Source organism: Pinus tabuliformis, chromosome Q, assembly GCF_031772625.1.
Source record: "Pinus tabuliformis cultivar Carrire ecotype Pingquan chromosome Q, CPIR1, whole genome shotgun sequence".
Classification (NCBI taxonomy): Eukaryota; Viridiplantae; Streptophyta; class Pinopsida; order Pinales; family Pinaceae; genus Pinus; species Pinus tabuliformis.
The window spans coordinates 131,727,287-131,749,809 of NC_142296.1; the positions used below are offsets into that span (position 1 = coordinate 131,727,287).

Consider the following 22,523-nt stretch of genomic DNA (forward strand, 5'->3'; position numbering starts at 1 on the left):
CATTACCGTAGTTGCTTGGAGCATTAGTTGGCACAAACACACAATAATTTAGCGTTACAAATCATTCTAAATTGAAATTAAACCATTCTTTTATATTAATTTTGGAGTAGGTTTTTTAAAATCTTTTACAAATCATTCTAAAATGAAATTAAACAATTCTTTTATATTAATTTTGGAGTACGTTTTTTAAAATCTTTTAAAGATCGTTTGTTGAGCAAATTACGCGTGGTTGCTGGGGTATCACTCAATTTAATTATTTGAGACTCTATATGTGGAATGATATAAGCCTCTTATGACCGTATCTCGATGATTTAATATCATAATAAGATGCTTATAATGAGTGTATTTTTTGACATTTTAAGTTTTTAATGAGATCATATAATGAGGATGTAGAAATGTTTGGAAGATCTCCGCATTTTCCGATGATAAATATTTGGTTGCATGCACAATCAGATTAAATTTAAATTTATAAAATAAATTAAAAAAATTATATATATGTATATAAATAATTTAAAGAGCTCTACATTTACAAGTAACAAATATTTGGCTCTTATGAAAATCGTGTTAAATTTGAACTTATAAAATCAAATCTATAAAAATCATATTAAATCCAAAAAAATATAAAATCTAAATTTGAGCACATTGCCGTAGTTGGTTGGATATTACTGAATTAAACACATGAACGTGCAAACGGAAGCATTTGTTGGCACACTCTCACAATAATTTGGTGTTTTCTAGAGAGGCTTAAGAATTTTCTAGATAATTAAAAGTGGTCAGAATTTAGTAAAAAAAATTTCAAAAAATATTAGCTTTTGAGTTATGTTTTTAAGGGTAGAAATAAATTTAACACCATCAAAAACATTTAAGACACCTAAAATCTTGAAATTTGTTAACTGTAACTTAGATTTAGAAAACCCTTACTGAATTTTATCAAAATCTTACCAAAATTTCTATAATTCTCAAAACACATTCTTACAATAATTTCTATGATTTTAACAGCAAATTTATGATATTTGGGACAAATTTAACGACCTTCCAAATCATTCTGAATTGAAATTAAACAAATCGTTTATGTTAGTTTTGGAGTAGTTTCTTTTTAAATCTATTAAAGATCTTTGGTTGAGCACATTACGTGTGGTTTCTGGGATATCACTCAATTTTTTTATTTTTTTATTTTTATTTTTTTTTCAGGATGAAAAATCACTATGTATTTATATAAGATATATAAAAAGTCCCATATACATGATGAAGAACAAAAACATATGACCCAGTAAAGAGTTTTGGATCAGCAAAATGAAGCCATAATCATAAAACTGGGGAGGCAGGGCTGAACAACCGGAACTCTCAGCAACTGAAAGAGACTGATACAGGAAAACAGAAAAGGATCCGCTTAAGCAGATCGACCACATGAGGAGATATACCGCTTCAAAGATGCGGACAGCCAATGCAAATCGGTCATAAAAAAAAATGAGACTATAAGGAGAGATTCCGGAGAAAAACCCCGTCATAAGATTAATAGGCCTGTGGATGAATAATGTTGGGGCAACAAAACACTGAAAAGATTTGAAGACCTGCAAGGACGAAATTAAAAGTCAGTAGGATAAAAATCCTGAATGAAGAAGATATCGCTTTCCACGGAGACCTGAAGATGCCAATGACCAGGAGCCTCGAGAAGACCCTTCTTCGACAGAGCATCAACCTGCACATTTTTATCCCTGTAGATGTGTTGGATTGAGCCCTCCTTAAGAAAATTCCAGTAGAACTTTATCCTGTTTAGCCAACCAAAAAGATGAGGACTGGAGATGGAGTTTTTTCCCTTGACATATTCCACCATGATCTTTGAATTGCCGTAGATAGAAACCCCCTGAAGATTAAGAAAGAGACAGAAGTATAAAAGGCCAGCAAGGGCCATTGCCTCAGCCAAATTGTTGGTGCCTCTTCCTCCATTCCAAAATATATAAAAATTTGTGTCTTTATATAATATAATAAAAAAACCACAGCCACATGCTCCATTTTGCTCAGCGCCATCAAAAAACGCCGTCGGCACAGATGAGATATCCAGATGAGGATCGATGATAAATTGTTTCTTCTGCTTGAGGGGAGGGATAGGGATAGCTTCATAAATAGAAGAGATATGAAGGAGAATTTCCTGGAGGGAAGGGTTTTTATCTTTGAAAATGAGACTATTGCGCCATTTCCAAATGCACCATACAGAGATGATGAATACTGACCTGCAAGACTCCGATTGCTCGTTGTACCACATAAAAGCTTCTTTTATAGTAGCATGAAACAGGAACTGAATGCCGAAGAAGATCTCGAGAGATGACCATAGCTTCTGAGTGCCCAGACAACTTATGAATAAATGATGATTATCCTCCGCTGCAGACCTGCAGATGGGACAGAAGCTCGGCCCCTGCCACCCTCTCTTTCTTAAATTCTCCCACGATAGGTTTTTATTATGAAATAACAACCACGAGAATAAAACCATTTTGGACGGGCATCGCACTTTCCAGAAAACAGTTGGGAAAATAAAAGACTGGGAGGACTGTTTTTGCTTGATCAGGCTCTGATACACATCTTTTACCCGGATGGAATGAGACCCTTTTGCATTTTTCCAAATTAATGCATCATGCTCCGATGAGCGAAAAATGCCACTGTTCCTGAGCTTTATCCTGAGATGGGCCCATTGAGCAGCCAAGGCATCCGGCATTTGCAAACTATCTGCATCACGCCACATAGGAATTGGACCCAGCCACTCAGAAATTAAACCATCCTAGAAAAAGATACCTCTTCTATGAAGGAAAGCGAGGAAGGATTCCGGGACAACGATCTCCTCCGTACCACTTAGGAATGCGTCTTTTCCGATAAGGATCCTTTTCCCGGATTGAAAATGCCAAATCAGATTCTTCAGAAAAAATATTTCCATTTTACGCAGACTTAACCAAATTGGCGATCCATAGGATGGGCCAATCATTTCTTTTCTGTACCAGAAGGAAATATCCTTTCTGCCAAGATACTTCGATTGGATAGCTCTGCTCCAGGGCCCGGCTTCAAAAACACCCCTCCATAATGATTTGCATAAGAGATCCATACCAAAAGATCGCAAATCCAGAAGACCCCATCCTCCCATCTCCTTCGGCAGAGAAATATGGGATAATTTTGTGAGGTGAAATTTGCTCTTTCCTGCCTGACCACCCCAGATGAAATTAGCAGTGAGCTTATTCATTGTTTTGATTATGCTTGAGGGGAGGAAGAACAAATGAGCCCAGTAGACAGCCAATTGATTTAATACAGACTGTGCCAAAATAACTCTACCTGCTAAAGAGAGGCTTCTGTACTCCCATCCAGATATTTTCTTGTAGTATCGCTCTGGGATCCATTGCCAATCCGCCGATGAGTAAGCATTTGCTTTCAATATAAACCCCAGATATTTGATTCCCCCACTGATGGAACGAGTCTCAATACCAAAGAGAGAGCATAACCAGTCTATATCTTCTTGTTGGATGTCATTATGATAGATAATAGATTTCGAGCAATTTATCAGCATCCCCGTTGCCCTCTGGAAATTTTTTAAAATTTCATAGAATGAAAGCCAAGTAATTCTGCAAAAAATCCCAAACAGAATGATGTCGTCCACGAACAAATTATGAGAGATCGCAACATTTCTGCATATGTGCAATGGCCGGCATCTATCTTCCTGTACAGCCTTGTTAATATGTAAACTGAGGGAGTCCATAGCTAATATGAAAAGCAACGGGGATAAAGGACATCCCTGGCGAAGGCCTCTGGATGCAGGGAAGAAGGACGATGGAAGCCCATTTATAATAACCGCATAATTCACCTTATCCATGCATGCCATGATCCAGTTTATCATGCTGATCCTCAAACCGATCTTCGCCAGCAAACATCTGATGAAGCCCCAATCCAAACAATCATATGCTTTACAAAGATCGATCTTAACAATGACTGCATCCTTCTTTTTTGAATGTATAGCAGAAAGGCCTTCTTGAGTTGATGCCACCGCGTCTAAGATGTTTCTTCCTTGAAGGAATGCATGTTGGGCTGATGATAAAGATGACGATAGGACTCCTTTGATTCTTTCAGCAATTATTTTTTATATGATTTTATAGGAGATATTACATAATGAAATCGGACGGAACTCCATAAACGATTCTGCATTCCCTTTTTTTGGTATGAGAGCAATATTCGTGGAGGATATATTTTTGTTGATGCTGCCCGACATCCTTGTTGCTTCAACCATCTTTAACAGGTCTGTTTTGATTAGATCAAAAAAATGGATGTAAAACTCTATTGACCAGCCATCCGGGCCGGGGCATTTGTCCCTTTTAAAGAGTTTCATTGTTCTTAGCAGCTCCTCCTCGGAAACTGGGCGAAAAATCTTATCATTTAAGGCCTCATCAAACATCTGAGGGAACACTTCAATGCCCCATAAAATATCCTGGAAACTGCTGTTTTCTGATCTCTTGTACTGCTTCTCAAAAAAACTTACTGCCTCCTTTGTAATTTCCTGTTGGGAGTATATAAAACCACCTTTTCCATCTCTTATTTTCCAAATGGAATTCTTCTCCCTTCTAGCATTTGCAAAGTTATGAAAAAATTTCATATTCCTGTCACCTTCCCTAAGCCACAGCGCCCTGCTCTTCAACCTCCAGAACATTTCCTCCTGTTTCAGCAACTCTGTTTTCCTCCTCTGTAAATCCTTTATATGAACCCTCATCTGGAAAGATAGCTGATGAGCAGCCATAGCTTTCGCTGCTTGATCCAATTCCAATTGAATTTTCCAGAGCTCGATTTTGTTTGATTGTCTTTTGTTGGACTGCCACTTTTTAACCACGCTGCGAATATGATTCATTTTGTCGCTGAAAGTCATTAAATACGAGCATGGATTAGACATTAGCATCTCACTCCAAGCATTTTTAATGTGCTCATCAAACTCCGGGTCCTCCAAATGAGCCCTGTTAAATTTGAAGGAGTATCCCTTCCTGAAACCATTTGCCCTCCATCCAAGCATAATCGGACGATGGTCTGAGATGAAAACCCTCTCTATCGTTGAAAAAGGCATGCCCATCACGTCGATTAAGCTGGCATGAATAAGAAATCTGTCTAGTCTCTTTGCAATATAGGCCTTCTCAATTCTTCCGTTCTCCCATGTCGGATACATTTGAGGAGGGAGGATATCCACAAAATTCCTTTTCAGTAGTTCATTTTTTATTCTCGCAGCCAGTGGATCCCCTCTCCTATTTGAACCCCATACTTCATCCATGCTTAAAGTGAGATTCAAATCCCCTGCAATCAATAGAAAATCAACATCAAAAATCTCAGAGGCAAACAGATTTTCCCAAAATGATAGTCTGTTCCTGTAGGGAGCGTATATATTCAAAATATTTATGGGAGATTTTTGTCCTCTCAGGTGAGCCGAGACTAGGATGCCAGCTAAACAACTATAAGTTTTTTCTTTGATCCATATTTGCACAGACATAATACTTTCGCCTCAAAATCATGAGATTTTAAAAAAGTCCCAAAACCAACGGGATGCCATTCTCAAGATTTGTTTAATTTATTATAAAGTATATCTAAAATGTAATTCCGAACGCCAACCATGTCCTTCCCCTTATACTACCTAGATGACGTTAGAGCGTGGATATAGGGTTCAAGTCTCAAGTATGATGTGTTTTTTTTTTCTTAAGATCGAAAGATAGAAAATCATGGGTTACCTAAAACACGAGATGAGCAATGGTTTTTCAAGTTATTAGTCATATTAGTCCTTTCCTGGTTATGACTATATCATTTATTTTGAGGTCAAAGTGTCAAAACTGTGACGACATTGAACTGTATTATTTTATTTTGAGGTTAAAGCGTCAAAACTGTATTGACTGTATTATTTATTGTGTTTTTGTAATTTTAATTAAAGTTTTTAAGGACATATTTATTTTTTTTAATTTTTTTTTTCCTAACTTTCTATGGGCTCAGCGAGTGTTGATAGTACATAATTTTTCTGGTGCAGAGTGTTTTATTTTTTGTATTTTCTAGTGCTTGATAATTCATTAAAAAAAACTGATATGATTGCAGGTCTTTTACTTAGGCGGTAAGGCGGGGAGAGGGTAGCCGTTGGGGCACGGGAGGCACAAAACAAATATGTAATTAATATTATTATGTTTCATTTTGCGGAGCTTCCTTGTGTGAAGCTTTCCTTGTGCACAACTTTCACTGTGCTAAGGAAAAACACAATTGTAGGTCCATTACATCGGTAAGGAGGGAGCTAAACAAATCTCCAAATAATATTATTATGTTTTCATTGTGTGAAACTTTCCTTCTACGAAAATTTCACTGCGCATGTCAAAGCGTAGTTTTTGGATCATGTGTCATTGAAGAACATAACATCACTAAAAAAACTAACATTAAATATCAATATTCGAAAGTGGGCAGAAAGTGTACAAAGACGGTGTTCTACGGGGATATATGTTCAGTGGGGGTCACTATTTTCATTTTTACCTCGCATTTGCATCACAACTAATACATCAACATGACTTAACATGGTCAATCATGGTTAATGTTATTCAAACATGTTTTATAAAATCAAACATGGTCATCCATGGTCAATCATGGTCAACCATGGTCAAACGTCATATTGTGACAAAGGTTGTCTTGATATGAAAATCAACCATGGTTAAGCAAGGTCAACCATGGTCCAACATCACATTGTGACAAGGATTGTCTGAATATGAAAATCAACCATGGTCAACCATGTTTATTTTAATGTTTATAATATTTATCTCGTCGTTTATATACCTTGGGTTTATATGTATTTAATATTATTCCCTTGGGTTCATAATCCCTTGGGTTTATTATTCCCTTTAGTTTATAATACCAATCATGGTCAATCGTATCCAACCATGGTCAACCATTTTCAACCACGGTCAAATGTCGCATTATAACAAAGATTGTCTAAATATGAAAATCAACCATGGTCCAACGTCGCATTGTGTCAAATATTTTCTCGATATGAAAATCAATCATAGTCAATCATGGTCAACCATGGTCCAATGTCATATTATGACAAGGATTGCCTCAATATGGAAATCAATCATGGTCAACCATGTTTATTTTAGGGTTTATAATATTTATCTTAGGGTTTATATACTTTGGGTTTATAATTTTAATCCCTTGGATTTAATATTATTCCCTTGGGTTTATAATCTCTTGGGGTTTTAGTATTAATCCGTTGGGTTTATTATTCCCTTGGGTTTATAATATTTAATAATATTTTATTAACATAAAGATGGTCTCAAAAGGAAAATCAACCATGATCCTAAGTGGCACTGTGACAAAGATTGTTTCGATATGAAAATCAATGATGGTCAACCATGGTCCAATGTCGCATTGTGGCAAGGATTGTCTCAATATGGAAATCAACCATGGTCAACCATGTTTATTTTAGGGTCTATAATATTTATCTTAGGGTTTATATGCTTTGGATTTATTATTCTCTTGGGAATATCAAACCCTTGGGTTTATTAATCTAAGGGTTCATATTCCTAGGGTTTAATATTATTCCTTTGGGCTTTTAGTATTAATCCTTAGGGTTTATTATTCCCATGGGTTTATAATATCAATCATGGTCAATCATGGTGAACGATGTTTTATAAATTCAGTTATGGTCTACCATGGTCCAACATTGTGACAAAAATTATCTCAATATAAAAATCAATCATTTTTCAGCCATCAACCATATAAATTTATATTTATATTAAATTTATATTTAATTAAAGATATTTATATTAATCAATAATAATAATAATATTAATGTTAGATTTAAGGCTTCTGTGGGAGTTTTTTGATTCATGATCTGGATTGACCACAGTCTTCAGTTCATTTTGCCAACGTTTCAAACCCCAAAGGGGGTCCATCATCAGGACAAGATAGAAAGAATAAGAATGCGAGATTATTGAGAGAGAAGAGAATTGCGACCTGAAAATAAATACAAGAACCCTAAATTCGAAAATAAAAGCCGACATATGATTTTTATTTATTATTATTTTATTCATTATTTTCTATTTATTAGAACAGGTTTTTTATTATTTAAAATTTTTTACTATAATTAAAATATATTATTTATTAAAATTTTATATTAATTATTAAAAAAATTTATGAACAAATATTAAAACTTTTATTCTAATTAAATAACATTAATTAATATAACTAAATTATATTAATTATATTATTATAATTAATATATAATATATATAAACTATAATTGATTTAAATAATTATTCCAATTAATTTATATATTCAATAAAATTAATTACTATAATTTAATATAATTTATAAGATTTTATAATTTATCAGATTTTATAATTTATAACATTTTATAACATTTTTAAAATAATTAATATAAATGATTTCCTTGTTCCTACAATGCTTTAGAAATTGCAGGTCAGCAATTCTCCTCTCAATTTTTGTCCTCAGGATTTCAAGAAGACAGATCTCCTTCCATGTTTCCCCTCCGTACAGGGAAGTAATGTTAGATTTAAGGCTTCTGTGGGAGTTTTTGATTCATGATCCGGATTGACCACAGTCTTCAGTTCATTTTGCCAACGTTTGAAACCCCAAAGGGGGTCCATCATCAGGACAAGATAGAAAGAATAAGAATGCGAGATTATTGAGAGAGAAGAGAATTGCGACCTGAAAATAAATACAAGAACCCTAAATTCGAAAATAAAAGCCGACATATGATTTTTATTTATTATTATTTTATTCATTATTTTCTATTTATTAGAACAGATTTTTTATTATTTAAAAATTTTTACTATAATTAAAATATATTATTTATTAAAATTTTATATTAATTATTAAAAAAATTTATGAACAAATATTAAAACTTTTATTCTAATTAAATAACATTAATTAATATAACTAAATTATATTAATTATATTATTATAATTAATATATAATATATATAAACTATAATTGATTTAAATAATTATTCCAATTAATTTAATTAATTTATATATTCAATAAAATTAATTACTATAATTTAATATAATTTATAAGATTTTATAATTTATCAGATTTTATAATTTATAAGATTTTATAACATTTTTAAAATAATTAATATAAATGATTTCCTTGTTCCTACAATGCTTTAGAAATTGCAGGTCAGCAATTCTCCTCTCAATTTTTGTCCTCAGGATTTCGAGAAGACAAATCTCCTTCCATGTTTCCCCTCCATACAGGGAAGTAATGTTAGATTTAAGGCTTCTGTGGGAGTTTTTTGATTCATGATCCGGATTGACCACAGTCTTCAGTTCATTTTGCCAACGTTTGAAACCCCAAAGGGGGTCCATCATCAGGACAAGATAGAAAGAATAAGAATGCGAGATTATTGAGAGAGAAGAGAATTGCGACCTGAAAATAAATACAAGAACCCTAAATTCGAAAATAAAAGCCGACATATGATTTTTATTTATTATTATTTTATTCATTATTTTCTATTTATTATCTCGCATTCTTATTCTTTCTATCTTGTCCTGATGATGGACCCCCTTTGGGGTTTGAAACGTTGGCAAAATGAACTGAAGACTGTGGTCAATCCAGATCATGAATCAAATAATATTAATATTTAATTAATTATTATTATTATTAATTAATTTATTATGAATTAATAATCATATCTATTATTATTAATTCATTAATAATAATGATATCTATTATTATTATTAATTTTTATTTATTTAATAATAATAATAATATTTTTATCACCCATCGTCCATGGATGGTTATACGAAACAAAACCTAGTTAAAAACCTTAAAAGATACCCAATTAGTTTGTTCAAAATTAGACCAATGTTAATGAAAAACATATCTGGTTATTAATTTTAATATTCTTGTTGTTATTAAAGTTATTAAAAATAATAAGGTTGTTACAAATGCTGTTGATATTAATATTTATGTTAATTTTAATGTTAATATTTAATATAATTTGTTTTTAAAATTATTTCATATTTAATTATTTTAATGTTTAATTTTTAATATAACTTTTAAAATGTAATAGAATATATTTTTGATATTACACTATCAAACATTTTTAATATAACTTTACAGATGTAATATAATATATTTTTGATATTAGATTGAATTTATATTATTTACAATAAAATTTAATAACTTTAAAGTTGTTTTAGATGTGACAAACAACTAATGGCATTACAATGTGTTAAATAATAAATTATGTTATAATACGATAAATATTAAACATCGTCACAATTTGATGAACATAAAAAACCGTTGTAATGTGATAAAAAATAAATATTGTTGCAATGTGAAGAGTAATATCTATCAGCATAATGTGACAAACTATAAATGACATTGCAATGTGATGAATATTATAAAACATCACAACATCATGAATAATGTTACAAATAATCAACATTGTTGCAATGTGTGAATAAAAAAGTACATCACAATGTGATGAATAATAAAAGTCATTGCAATGTAGCAATCAATATAACTTTAATAACCTCAAAAGTGTTTTGGAATGCGACAAGCAAAAAATGACATGACAATGTGTTGAGTAATAAATAACATTATAAAAGAGGTCTTTGCTTGGAGATACCAAGTTGAAGGCGGAAGCAAGTAGCGATGGTGCAGAGAATAGCAGAGACGATTTCTAATGGAGGGCAGCAGAGGAGGGAGCTCGACTCCCTCCTACAAGGACGTGGTATCCAACAAAAGCAAAGCAACGGTGATAAACAACAAAGGCGGGGCTGGGGAAAAAAACAGTGATAATGATAAGGGGATAGAGGGAACTAAGACCAAGGTAAATAGTAGCATAAAGGACAAGGAGGAAGAAAACTAAAAATCATAGTTCACGAGACCATAGGAAAAAGGGACCTTGCAAGCTTAAAGCTGAAATAAATCCCAGAGTAATTTTAAATGACCCTCCTCTACAAGCGCACAGAGAACACATGGGGAACTGTGCCATTATCTGTAAATTCATGGGACTATGGCCCACTAAAAAAGCTTTACAAACGTGGATCAAGTATCACTGGAAACCCAAAGGAAGCATTGACCTACATCTTAGGTCAAAGGGATTCTTCATAGTAGTGTTCTCAAACATCGAAGACAAAGAAAAAATATTTGAAGGAGGACCCTATTTTTATGCTACAGCTGGTCTCTATATGAGGCCTTGGATGATGAACTTCATCCCAGAGCGGGAGACCTTCACCTCGGTTCCAGTAAGGGTAAGGTTGTATTCTCTTCCTCTTGATTATTAGCAAACTGAATCGCTAGCATCTATTGGTAATAAACTAGGGCATTTTGTCAAAGTTTCTGAAGCCACAAGAAGAGGGAAATATACTTCATTTGCAAGGATATGTGTGGAAATGGATCTTTCAGAAGCTCTTCCGGATGAAGTTATTTTGGAAGTTTTTGATGAGGAGTGGGTGCAGACAGTGGACTACGAGCATATCCCATTCAGATGCCATAGATGCCATGAACATGGACATCTGTTCAGAGATTGCCCTCTCAGTAAAGCAGACATCAAAGCTCACCTTAATACTTCGAAGGAGATAGAAAGCTTTCAGAAAGTGGCAAGCAAAGGTAAAGGGGGGAAAAGGGAATAAAGCAACAACAGAATGAAAGGCAGAAGGCCAGACATAACAAGTTTCAAGTGCTGGAAGAGAATGAAGAAAACATGAAGGAAGATAATTCTCAGGAGAAAGATCCTAATGAAAAAGAAAAGGAAGAAAACACTAAACAATCTCAAGATATGGATCATCAAAATGAAACTGTTATGAGTGAGACAGAAATGGAGATGGACCAGGAAATGACCCAAAGCGAAATAGATATGGAAGATCATGAATTACAGGAAATTCTAGACAAGGAAAATCTGGATCTAGAAGGATTCCTGAGGAAGGGATCCAAGGGAGGAATAGAATCAATACCTCCTAAAGAATGCTCTAGAATACAACAGTTATTTTTATGGAAAACCCAGGAAAGAGGGTCGGATAAAGGTAAAAGTATTCACAAGCAGGAGCTCAGAGGTGTGAAAACTATGAAATCAACTCCAGGATTAGCAACTAGAAATCCACGAAAGAAAAGGGGCAGGAAAAGAAAAACGAGCTCTTGATGGAATTTGGAAAGCTAATGATAGATTCAGGTAAGATGAAAGACCTAACCAATTACTCTTTCACAAATCTTTAGTTATGAAATTTATATCTTGGAATATCAGAGATCTAGGTAATAAAAGAAAACAAAGAATGTTAAGTAACTGAATGAAAATAGCGACACCAGATATAATATTTATTCAGGAAACAAAATATTCCATTCACAAATTAAAGCAAATCCACAACAAATGGATGGACAGTTTTGAGTTTCTCGAAGTGAAAGCACAAAACACACCGGGTGGCATCCTCACTCTTTGAACCCCCAAAAAGTCATCATATTAGATGCGGAGGCTGCAAGAAATTATTTATCTGTAATTATTCAACCAGTGGGAGTTGAGGATACCTTCCTCGTCACAAATGTTTATGGTCCACAAAGAATAGATGAGAAACTAAGACTCTTAAACTCCTTGGTAGAGCTCAAAAGCAGACATAAAGAAATACCTTGGGTCTTGGGAGGAGATTTTAATATGATTAAATCACTTTCGGAAAAAAAAGGAGGCACCAGATTTTTTAATAAAGACTCAGAGGTGTTCGAAACCTTTACAAATGATATGAATTTGGTTGACTCGGTAATGCATAATGGCTTTCTTACTTGGAACAACAAAAGAGGATGTGAGGCTCAGGTCGCCTCCAAGTTAGATAGATTTTTGATCTCAGAGGAACTTATGCTAGCAAATAGAGAAATAACAGCTAAATTTCTCCCCTTTGGAGGTTCTGATCACTGGCCGATCCAATTAGAACTCAAAGGGTTTGATTCTCCCAGGAATAGACCCTTCAGGTTTGAGAATATCTGGCTCTCCCACCCAGAGTTCATCAACAACATTGAAAAATGGTGGGTAGAAGATCTGCAAATCCAGAGCACTAATATATTCACCCTACACAAAAGACTTCAGCATATTAAATTCAGACTCAAAGAATGGAACAAGAAGGTTTTTGGCAACATTTTTGTGGATAAAAAGGCACTGGAAGCCAAACTACAGGAACTCAATCAAGCGTTGATCACAGAGGGTTTTGATAAAGTCAAAAGTCAGCAAGTTGATAAACACCATCAAGAATGGGAGAAATTATGCATACAAGAGGAAATCTTTTGGAGACAAAAGTCTCGAATTCAGTGGCTCAAAGAAGGTGAACGCAATATTAAATTTTTTCATAGATCCACCATAGCCAATAGATCTCACAACAGAATCTCTTCGATTTTGAATGATAATAGGAAGCTCCAGACCTCTCACAAGAATATCGAAGATGTGTTGGTTCAACATTTCCGAAGTATCACTAAGGAAAACAATCCAGACAGAGAGCAATGTATCATAGAAATTACAAAAATATCCCTAAGCTGGTGTCAAGAGAGGACAATTTTAACCTGAACAAACCAGTCACCGAAGAGGAAGTCAGTGAGGTTATCAAGGACATGCAGAATGGCAAAGCTCCAGGTCCAGATGGTTTCAATGTGGATTTTTTTAAGGCCTGCTGGAACATTGTCAAGCAGGACATTCTGAATGTAGTGGAGGATTCCAGAAGAAGCAGGACTATTCTGAAAGCCCTCAACACCTCCTTCATCTCTCTGATCCCCAAACAGGATTCAACCCTGACTGCTGATAAGTTTAGACCCATTGCTTTATGTAATGTGGTATACAAGATTATATCCAAGGTGTTGGCTAGCAGACTCAAACCTCTTCTTCCTTATTTAATCTCCAATCTAGTTATGTGGAAGGCAGACAAATCCTTAACAATATCATTCTAGCCCACGAGACAGTTCACACGCTAACCAACAAAAAACAGGTCGGTATGATCATGCAATTAGATATTGCCAAAGCCTATGACAAGGTAAATTGGATCTATATCAAGAGGATCCTTGCTGCTTGTGGTTTGATTGCAACTGGGTCAGATGGGTTATGGCTCTGGTTACATCCTCCAGCTTTTCTATTCTGGTGAATGGATCTCCCTCAGATATCTTCACTCCTTCTAGAGGTCTCAAGCAGGGCGATCGTCTCTCTCCCTTTCTCTTTATCCTCATGATGGAAGGATTGGGTATAACCATTAAGCAGGCTAAAGCCTTGGGAAAAATTAAGGGCCTTCAATTAACAGAGAACGGTCAAACAATGACTCACCAACAATTTGTGGATGATACAATGCTGCATGGAGTTCCTACAGTCAAAGAAGCTTCAGCGTACAAACATATCCTGAATAACTTTCCCTTGGCCACAGGTATGGAAGTTAATCTCTCCAAATAATTTTTTTTTTCTTAAATACTGACATTGCAATTCAGAGAAATATCTCAAGAATTTTGGGCTTTCAAAGGGATTCCATCCCTTCAAAGTATTTGGGAATTCCCCTTATAACCAAGCCCCTGCACAGAAGTATTTGGGAACCGGTGCTCAACAAGATGCAAGACAAAGTTAAAAAATGGACAATCAGATCATTGAACCTAGCGGGTAGGTTGATTCTGACAAAAGCCATTCTGCAGTCAATCCCGGTTTTCTTTTTATCAGCTCTCCCAGCTCCCAAAGGGGTCTTACAACAATTTAGGAATATCCAGAGAGGCTTCCTCTGGGGCAAGGAAGAAACATGGAAGAAATGGGCCCTTGTTTCTTGGGATAAAATCTGCAAACCCAAGAGTCACAGGGGCCTAGGATTAGATGATCAGGAAATTTTTAGTAATGTTTTAGGAGCCAAACTCTGGTGGAGATGGGTTAAAGAACCAGAAGCTCAATGGGCTAAAACCTGAAAAGAAAAATATGCAAGTTCATGGAAAACTAATGATCTTATTAGAATGTCTAGCAACATAAAGGGGTCTTACATCTGGAATAAAGCCTGGGAAAATAGAAGCCTACTACAAGACCATAGTTTCTGGGTAATCAGAGCGGGAGATCTTGCGCTCTTTTGGGAGGATAAATGGCAACAGGAACCAATGCTGTTAAAAGAGGACTATATGAACCTCAAGCAGGAAACAGATTCCCAAGGACTAACCAAAGTTAAAGATTTCTAGAATCTTCCTCACAACTCCAGAAAATGGAGAAATTGGAGGAGCATAGACTGTAGAGATGACAACCCCCTAAAAATAAAAGCTGAGGAAATTATGAGCATGCTAAAACAAAGGAAAATCTTGGTAACTGAGGGGCAGGATCAGTTAAGATGGGGCCTCAATAAAGAAGGATCCTTTAATCTTAAGGAAGCTAAGAGGAATATTCTGTACCTAGATTCCAGCAATGCAACGAATTCTTGGCAACAACTCTAGAACCACCAAGGGTGGATGAAGATCAAGCTATTCATGTGGCTAGTTCACCACAAAAAAATCTTAACTTGGGACAACATCAGGAAAAGAGGAGTTATTGGGCCTTCTAGATGTCAACTATGTGAAGCTCAAGAGGAAACAATGGAGCATATTCTTAACAGTTGCACCTTTACCACCTGGTTGTGGGATTCTTTTTCCATCATTTTACAATAGACAGATAGAGATAAAGAAAGCATCACTAATACCCTGAATAAGTGGAGAAGGAACTTTTCAGAGAATGAGATTCTCAATTTAGCCTGGGCCTTTACACCAAGCTTCATTATCTGGAATGTTTGGAAATAACGGAATAAAAGAATTTTCAAGGATGAAAAAACTAGTCCTGTTCGCCTGATGGATCTGATCTTGAAGAAGATTAGGGAGACAATTAGTACCACTGTTAGCAATCATCCCAAAAACCCTCCCACAGAAAATGAGAAGAGAACTCTCAGGCAACTGAGAATGCAAGAGATCATTACTAATGGACTCAGTAGAAGAGAAGGTAATTTGGGAAAGGAAAATGATTTCTGGCAGCCTCCTTCGAAAGGATACCTGAAATGCAATATTGATGGTGCTTCAAAAGGAAACCCTGGAATAGCCGAATACGGAGGGGTGTTAAGAGATGAAGATGGAAGCATAAGCTTCATTTTCCACTGCCACTTAGGTAAAGCCACTAATAACATGGCTGAGTTAATGGCCTTAGAACAATGCCTAGAACTACTGAATCTAAATCATAGCTCAAATGTCATCATAGAGGCAGACTCAGAGATCTCAATTAAAGTTGTTAATAGAATTAGTTGTGGAGCAGCGTCGAAGAAGGTCTCTAAACACTGGAGACTGATAGAAGTGTGTCAAAGAATACAAAATCATCTCCTGAGTCTAAGAACTGTTAGTTTCAGAAATGTTAGACATGAAGCCAACAAACTAGCGGACACTCCAGCCAACCAAGGAGTGATTAATTCAGAGAGCAGATTTGAAATGAAGTGGCAGGAGATGAATCAGGGCAGAGTAAAATCTCTTTGCGAAAAACAAGCGACAAAAGATAGAGAAATTTCTAAACATTGGGCCAGAAGGATCGATTTGGTACAATGATGTCTAAACAGGTTAGATCTCAGTTCTCATGGTGGTACCTGGTAGATGGACATGCTCAAAGTAATCCTTTAACACCATAGTGGAAAATAACCAGGTCCCTTTCCCTTCAGATTATTCTATAGGGTTCTATCCACAGTCAACGATGGTCTTTGTTGCATATACAGGGTTCTAATTTCCCAGTGAAGGCAGTTCCCCTTCATTCCTCTCATCGGTTGGAAAACCAGGCTCAAGTGGTTTACGGGTGACCGCACAGCTTTGATATGGTAAGTGGTTTACCTTTTTTGGGAGCGATTCCATTAGGCTCCCACCATGTGGCTTAGGAGGGGTGACGAAACAACCCTCCATCGCACATTAAGTTTCGCACATCTTATGTGGTGTGATATTTTGGCGTGCCATCCGATTTCATTGGTTGATCTAACGGTCAGTTTTGCAAGTGCTTTTTGTCAGGCCAAGGGTCTTTTTGGGCTTGTTGGGATAAAGACGTGGGTAGTTAGCGAAGCCTTTGATTAGGCTTTCGTTTTTTATTGTTCATCCTTAGGTTTGGTTTAAGAGATTATTTTTGTTTGTTGTAGAGGGGTGGGGCTTCACTACGGCAGCATGACCTTGGTTTTCCTGAGTCCATGTGGAGGTCATGGTTATTGTACATTCTGTAAATTTAAGATTTGTTTAATGAAAAAGAAGGAACTACTCTTGCTTAAGCAAAAAAAAAAATAAATAACATTATAATGTGATGAACAATAAACAACGACACAATGTGACCCATGGTCAACATGGTTGAACATGGTCAACCGTAGTTAACATGCCCATCATGTTCAACCGTGGTTCACCACAACTGTCTATAATAAACACTACAACATTGATCAACCATGTACACCCATAGTAAATAATATGTTGACCATATTTAACCATGTTTGATGAGCTCAACTATGGTAAAACATGGTTAAAAAAACTCATCCATGGTCAAACATTATCACTCATTGTCACCCATGTTCAACCATACACAACTTTAGTTAGCCATAGTCAATCATGGCAAACCTTGGTCAACCATGATCAACCATGGTCATCTTCGGTCAACCATGATCAACCATGGTCATCTTTGGTCAATCATGATCAACCATGGTCATCTTTGGTCAACCATGATCAACCATGGTCATCTCTAGTCAATCATACTCAACCTATAACAATCCATGCTCTACCCACTCCTGATCGCCAACCATGGTCAAGAATGATTAGAATAATCAAACATGATCAACCAAGTTTTCTATGGTTGAATATGGTCAATCATTGCCAACGTGGGAAATCATAATCTATCATAGAAAAGTATGGCCATCAATGGCCAAATATGTCAAACCATGTTCGTCCATGATCAACATGGTCAAACGATGGTCAACATGCCCAACCAGAGTTAGGCATGGTTAACCATAATCAAGCATTATTAAACATGGAAAACCATGGTCAATCGTGGTTAGCCATTTTCAATAATAATCTAAAATCTAAAATCTAAATCTAAGCACATTACCGTAGTTGCTTGGATATTACTCAATTAAACACGTGAACGTGCGAGCGGGGAGCATTAGTCGGCACAGTCTCACAATAATTTAGCGTTACAAAGCATTAGTTGGCATACTCTCACAATAATTTTTTAAAATCTCGTAGAGATCGTTGGTTGAGCACACTACGCGTGGTTGTTCGGATATGAGTCAATTTAATTACTTGCAGGCACGGAACATCAATTTGCACATGACATAATACTTCGGCCTCGACATCACGAGATTGAAAAAGAGTGGCAAAAGTTTTGTTTTATTTATTAGAAAGTATATCTAAAAGTAATTGCGAACGCCAACCATGGCCTTCTCCTTATCCTACCTAGATCACGCTAAAGCGCGGATATAGGGTTCAAGTCCCAACTATGATGTGTTTTTCTTCTTAATAAAGTAAGGAAATTCGCGGGTTTCCTAAAATATAATATAAGTTAATTTATTTTGATATCTTTTAAAATGTTGATGGGAGAAAAGGTGGTGTGTGTATATATATAAAGAGTTGATGTTGAGAAAATGAGGCATATATACATATCAAACAAAGTATATATGTGGAAGAGACTAGAGGCTATAAATAGTTAGTAGTATTTGATATTTGATGTATTTGATATAGTTAGAAGGGATAATAATTATATTTCAATATAATGGTCATATTTATAATTATAAATTAATTTATTAGATATTATAAAAATGATATATATGTTTTTAAAAATAAATAGTTATATTTATTAATATATGAAAAAGTATGATTAATGTATATTTAATTATTAGATGTTTTTTTTCCAAAATTAATAATAAAAGTTTTAGTCAGATTTTGATTTGTTATTGTTTAGAATGCATTTTTAAATATACAATTAGGATTGTGCAGATTACACAACTCATACTTAAAAATTCAAGAAATTTACAATAAATGTTTAAAAAAGACTCAAAATTTCAAATAGATTAAACCAAGAAAAAATGATTATATGTTAATTTTAATAAAACTTATGAAAATATGGAGAAAGTCTCTCACTCTCACACACACACAAAAACATGGAGAAAGTTTCTCTCTCTCACACATATATATATATGAGAATGTGATTCGTGAGATGAAAGGGATGAGAGTTATGTATAACATATTATCCAAATGAGAATGTGATTCGTGAGATCAAAGGTATGAGATTTATGTATAACATATTATCCAAATGAAAGTGAAAGTTAAGTTATGATATTGTTGGATAGATTGATATGATAATAAACACATTTTTCATTCACATGATAAATATATTTATTAACATAAAGTTTCTAAGAAAATGAGGAAAGATATATGTAGGTTTTGGAAAATATAATTATTTTAGTGAAATAGGTGTTTATCCTACACTTATATTTTGAACAATGTAAAGGATGAAACTCATAAGTAGATGACTTCTTAAGAGAAAATATTTTTTTTTTCTTCAATTTCATATGTATGGATATCACATTTAAATAAGAAAAATAAGGCAACAAATTGGAATTGTAACGCCCTGGCGACTTGGGCAGAGGCGCGCCTTCACCCGACGGGCGACCCGGGTGGGCGACCCGTGCACGACGGGCGGGCGCCCTGGTACAGGTTTGGTGAGATGTGATATTCGGTGGATAAAGGGCGAGCTGCGGACGGGTTGCAGCAGAGTTAGATGCGGGTGCAGCTACCGAACCGGCGGACAGATTACGGTTGAGGCTCGGGCGAGCCGAAACGGAGAGTCGACCCAAGGGCGACCCGCGCCCGACGGGCGGGCGACCCATGGGCGGTCCACACCCGACCACCAAACAGCGACATGGCGGGCAGCGAACACGGCGAACAGCAGCGTGGGTGCGAGTTGGTGGACACGGCGTGGCACGGTTGAGCGCGGAGATGCGGGCAAAGGGAGGGCGACCCGGGCGGGCGCCCCTCCATACGGCGGACGGGCAGAAACGCGAACAGCAACCGGGCGTGCGACAGCAAACAACAATGCGACGTTCCTACGAGCCGACTGCGACGTTGGAGCACTTACATAAACTTGGAAAATAATGCGATGAAGTCACAAGACTTTATAAGGGCGTAGGGAGGCCTTGCCCTTAGGCAAGGGCCGACCTGCCCATAAGTAAAGAGAGGGGCTTCAATGCATGTATTTTGGGGGCCGGCTTAAAGAGCTGACACCCCTTCATCATAAGATGAGATGGCTATATATTCGTGGAGTAGAAGGCTCATTTGAAAAACAAGCACTTCGCTCTCCTCTTGGTCATCGAGCTAGAGATAAGAGGACGCAAGAAGTGCGCATCTCTCATGCGCATAAAGAGAATAAATGCGCAGTTCAACCGGGAATTGAAGTAAGGACGACGGTTCACGGTGAAGGGCAATTCGGTGCAGAGTTGATTTGGTAGAGTTGTTGGAGGCTCGGGTGAGCTCGCTCTTACCAAAGGTAATTGGTATTGAATTGTAAAAGGATTTCTTGCCTCGTTGTAATTATCTTAAGTGTTGGCCATGGGTACGCCCGGCACACTTATGTGATTTTATTATTGAAAGAGATTCATAATATATATTTGGGCGAACTCGTTCGGGAGTTGCCCCTCCCATTATCATCGTGTGCAATTGTTATGTGTTCGGTTTTACATTGCATATTGGTTATGGTTGTATATGAAGATTAATGCCTTGTCTTAATTAAAGAAGATGAATTAAGCATATTAACGTGTAAGGCGTAGTCTATATGTACAAGTATTACGAAAAAGAAAGTACATGGTAGTGCCGCACCCCGCCAGATAACGGTTGGAAGACTACCGTAGACTTGGGGGCGTGACAGGTGGTATCAGAGCTCGGTCTAGAGCTGGTGAGCAGGGTTGCTTGTGAAGACTTGGATAAGGTTATCTTGGTTGAAATTGAAGGTGAATCTGCTTGATCTAAAGCAGGTGACTCGGTAAGGATGTCTCTCTTGGAAAAATTGGGTTTTGCGACTATGGAAGAATTTGAGAAGGAAATACTTGAAGAGTCGGAAAAGCTAAGGCAAGGATACATGGATTGTGGCAAGAGGTTGTCTGAAACAAAAAGTGCTCTTCGTGCCTTGGTGGAAAAAGGGGCCTCGGACCTGGATGAGGATGAAGCCCTTCGACTTACACATGAAGGAATCTTAATTGAAGCAAAGTTCAAAGAACTAAGGATAAGGCATGCGCTGAATAAGAAAAAGAAGGATTGTTTAGTCCTTGAAAAACATCTCGAAATCTTGAAGGAGGAAATCAAGCTTAGGGAGAAACAAAAGGAAGGAAGTGGGGAAGGAACCTCACGAGTTCAAGAAGACTTGGTGATAGAAATTTCTTCTACTGATGATCCTCACGATGAGGCTGCAAGTGAAGAAGGCCCGAGTGCTACTTCAAAGGCAGTGACTGATGGAGATTGCAGGGAAGAAGATCCGGAAAGAAACAGGTTGGAATATGTCCAGATGAAGATTGGTGGGGCCGATGTACTCACTATGGTTGATAGTGGGGCTTCACATAACTTCATGAGTGAAGACACCGCAAGGAGACTTGGGCTGAAATTTGTACCTGTGAAGGCACAAATGAAGACGATGAATTCTCCTCCTATGGCGATCCTTGGTATGGCCGAAAAGGTGGACACTACACTTGGTGGGTGGACCGGAAAGGTAGACTTCACCATAGTGCGGATTGATGACTATGAGGCAGTATTGGGGATGGAGTTCATGAAACAATTTGAAGCTATCGTTGTGCCACATTTGAGGAAACGTTTCATTTATGATGGAAGGGAAGATGTACCCATTGGTGTAACAAAACCCGATTATAAGTTAGGAGGAATGCAGATGGAGGACAAGGTAAAGGTAGACAAGCGGTTGTCTACGATGGAGGCAAAGATTGCAGAACAATCTGTGGTCATCCGAGCACTTTCAGATAGCATCTCGGACTTATCGAGAAGGCTAGAGTTGGTGGAGGATGATGACGACGATGATGAACTATATGTGAGACCGAACATCCAGAAGGAAGATCGGGAAGCATATCTACAAAGGATGGAGGTTGAGGATCCGGATAGATGGATCGAGCTGATTAGTGAAGGAGAGCCTCCAAGCTCTTCTCGCTCCACATCTTCTTAGATGACATAGAAGATGGGGCTCATTGTTAAGCTGCTCATGGCAGTGAGCCCTCAAACTTGGTTGAGCAGGTATGGTGAACACAACGTGCTGCAGAAAGATGGGGTTTCCATGGACCTGGGCATGGGATCGTGGAAGTAAGTGTTGGCACATGGCTAGGATGTGTAACACTTGTTATACATGGGCAGTTGGCACATGGAGATGACTTGGTGGAGACAGGACCTTATATATGTTGCAGAGGTGTTGCCTTATATGGAGGAGTCTACATCATGGTCGATATTAGTCTTGGTGGAAGAGTCACTAAGATGGTATGTTGTCGGGACGACAACGTCTTCAGGTGGAGGAGAGTGT

General features: G+C 36.7%; 1 protein-coding gene across 1 annotated transcript; it reads right to left on the reverse strand.

The window, feature by feature from the left end:
• Positions 1-1,285: 1,285 nt before the first annotated feature.
• On the reverse strand, positions 1,286-5,284 carry LOC149218609 (uncharacterized). The gene is made up of 6 exons (XM_089386594.1): positions 4,161-5,284; positions 2,788-3,908; positions 2,009-2,721; positions 1,643-1,864; positions 1,422-1,571; positions 1,286-1,351 (listed from the first exon to the last, which is right to left on the reverse strand). Exons 1-6 carry the CDS (start codon positions 5,282-5,284, stop codon positions 1,286-1,288), a joined length of 3,396 nt encoding a protein of 1,131 aa, XP_089242720.1.
• Between the last annotated feature and the right edge of the window lie 17,239 nt (positions 5,285-22,523).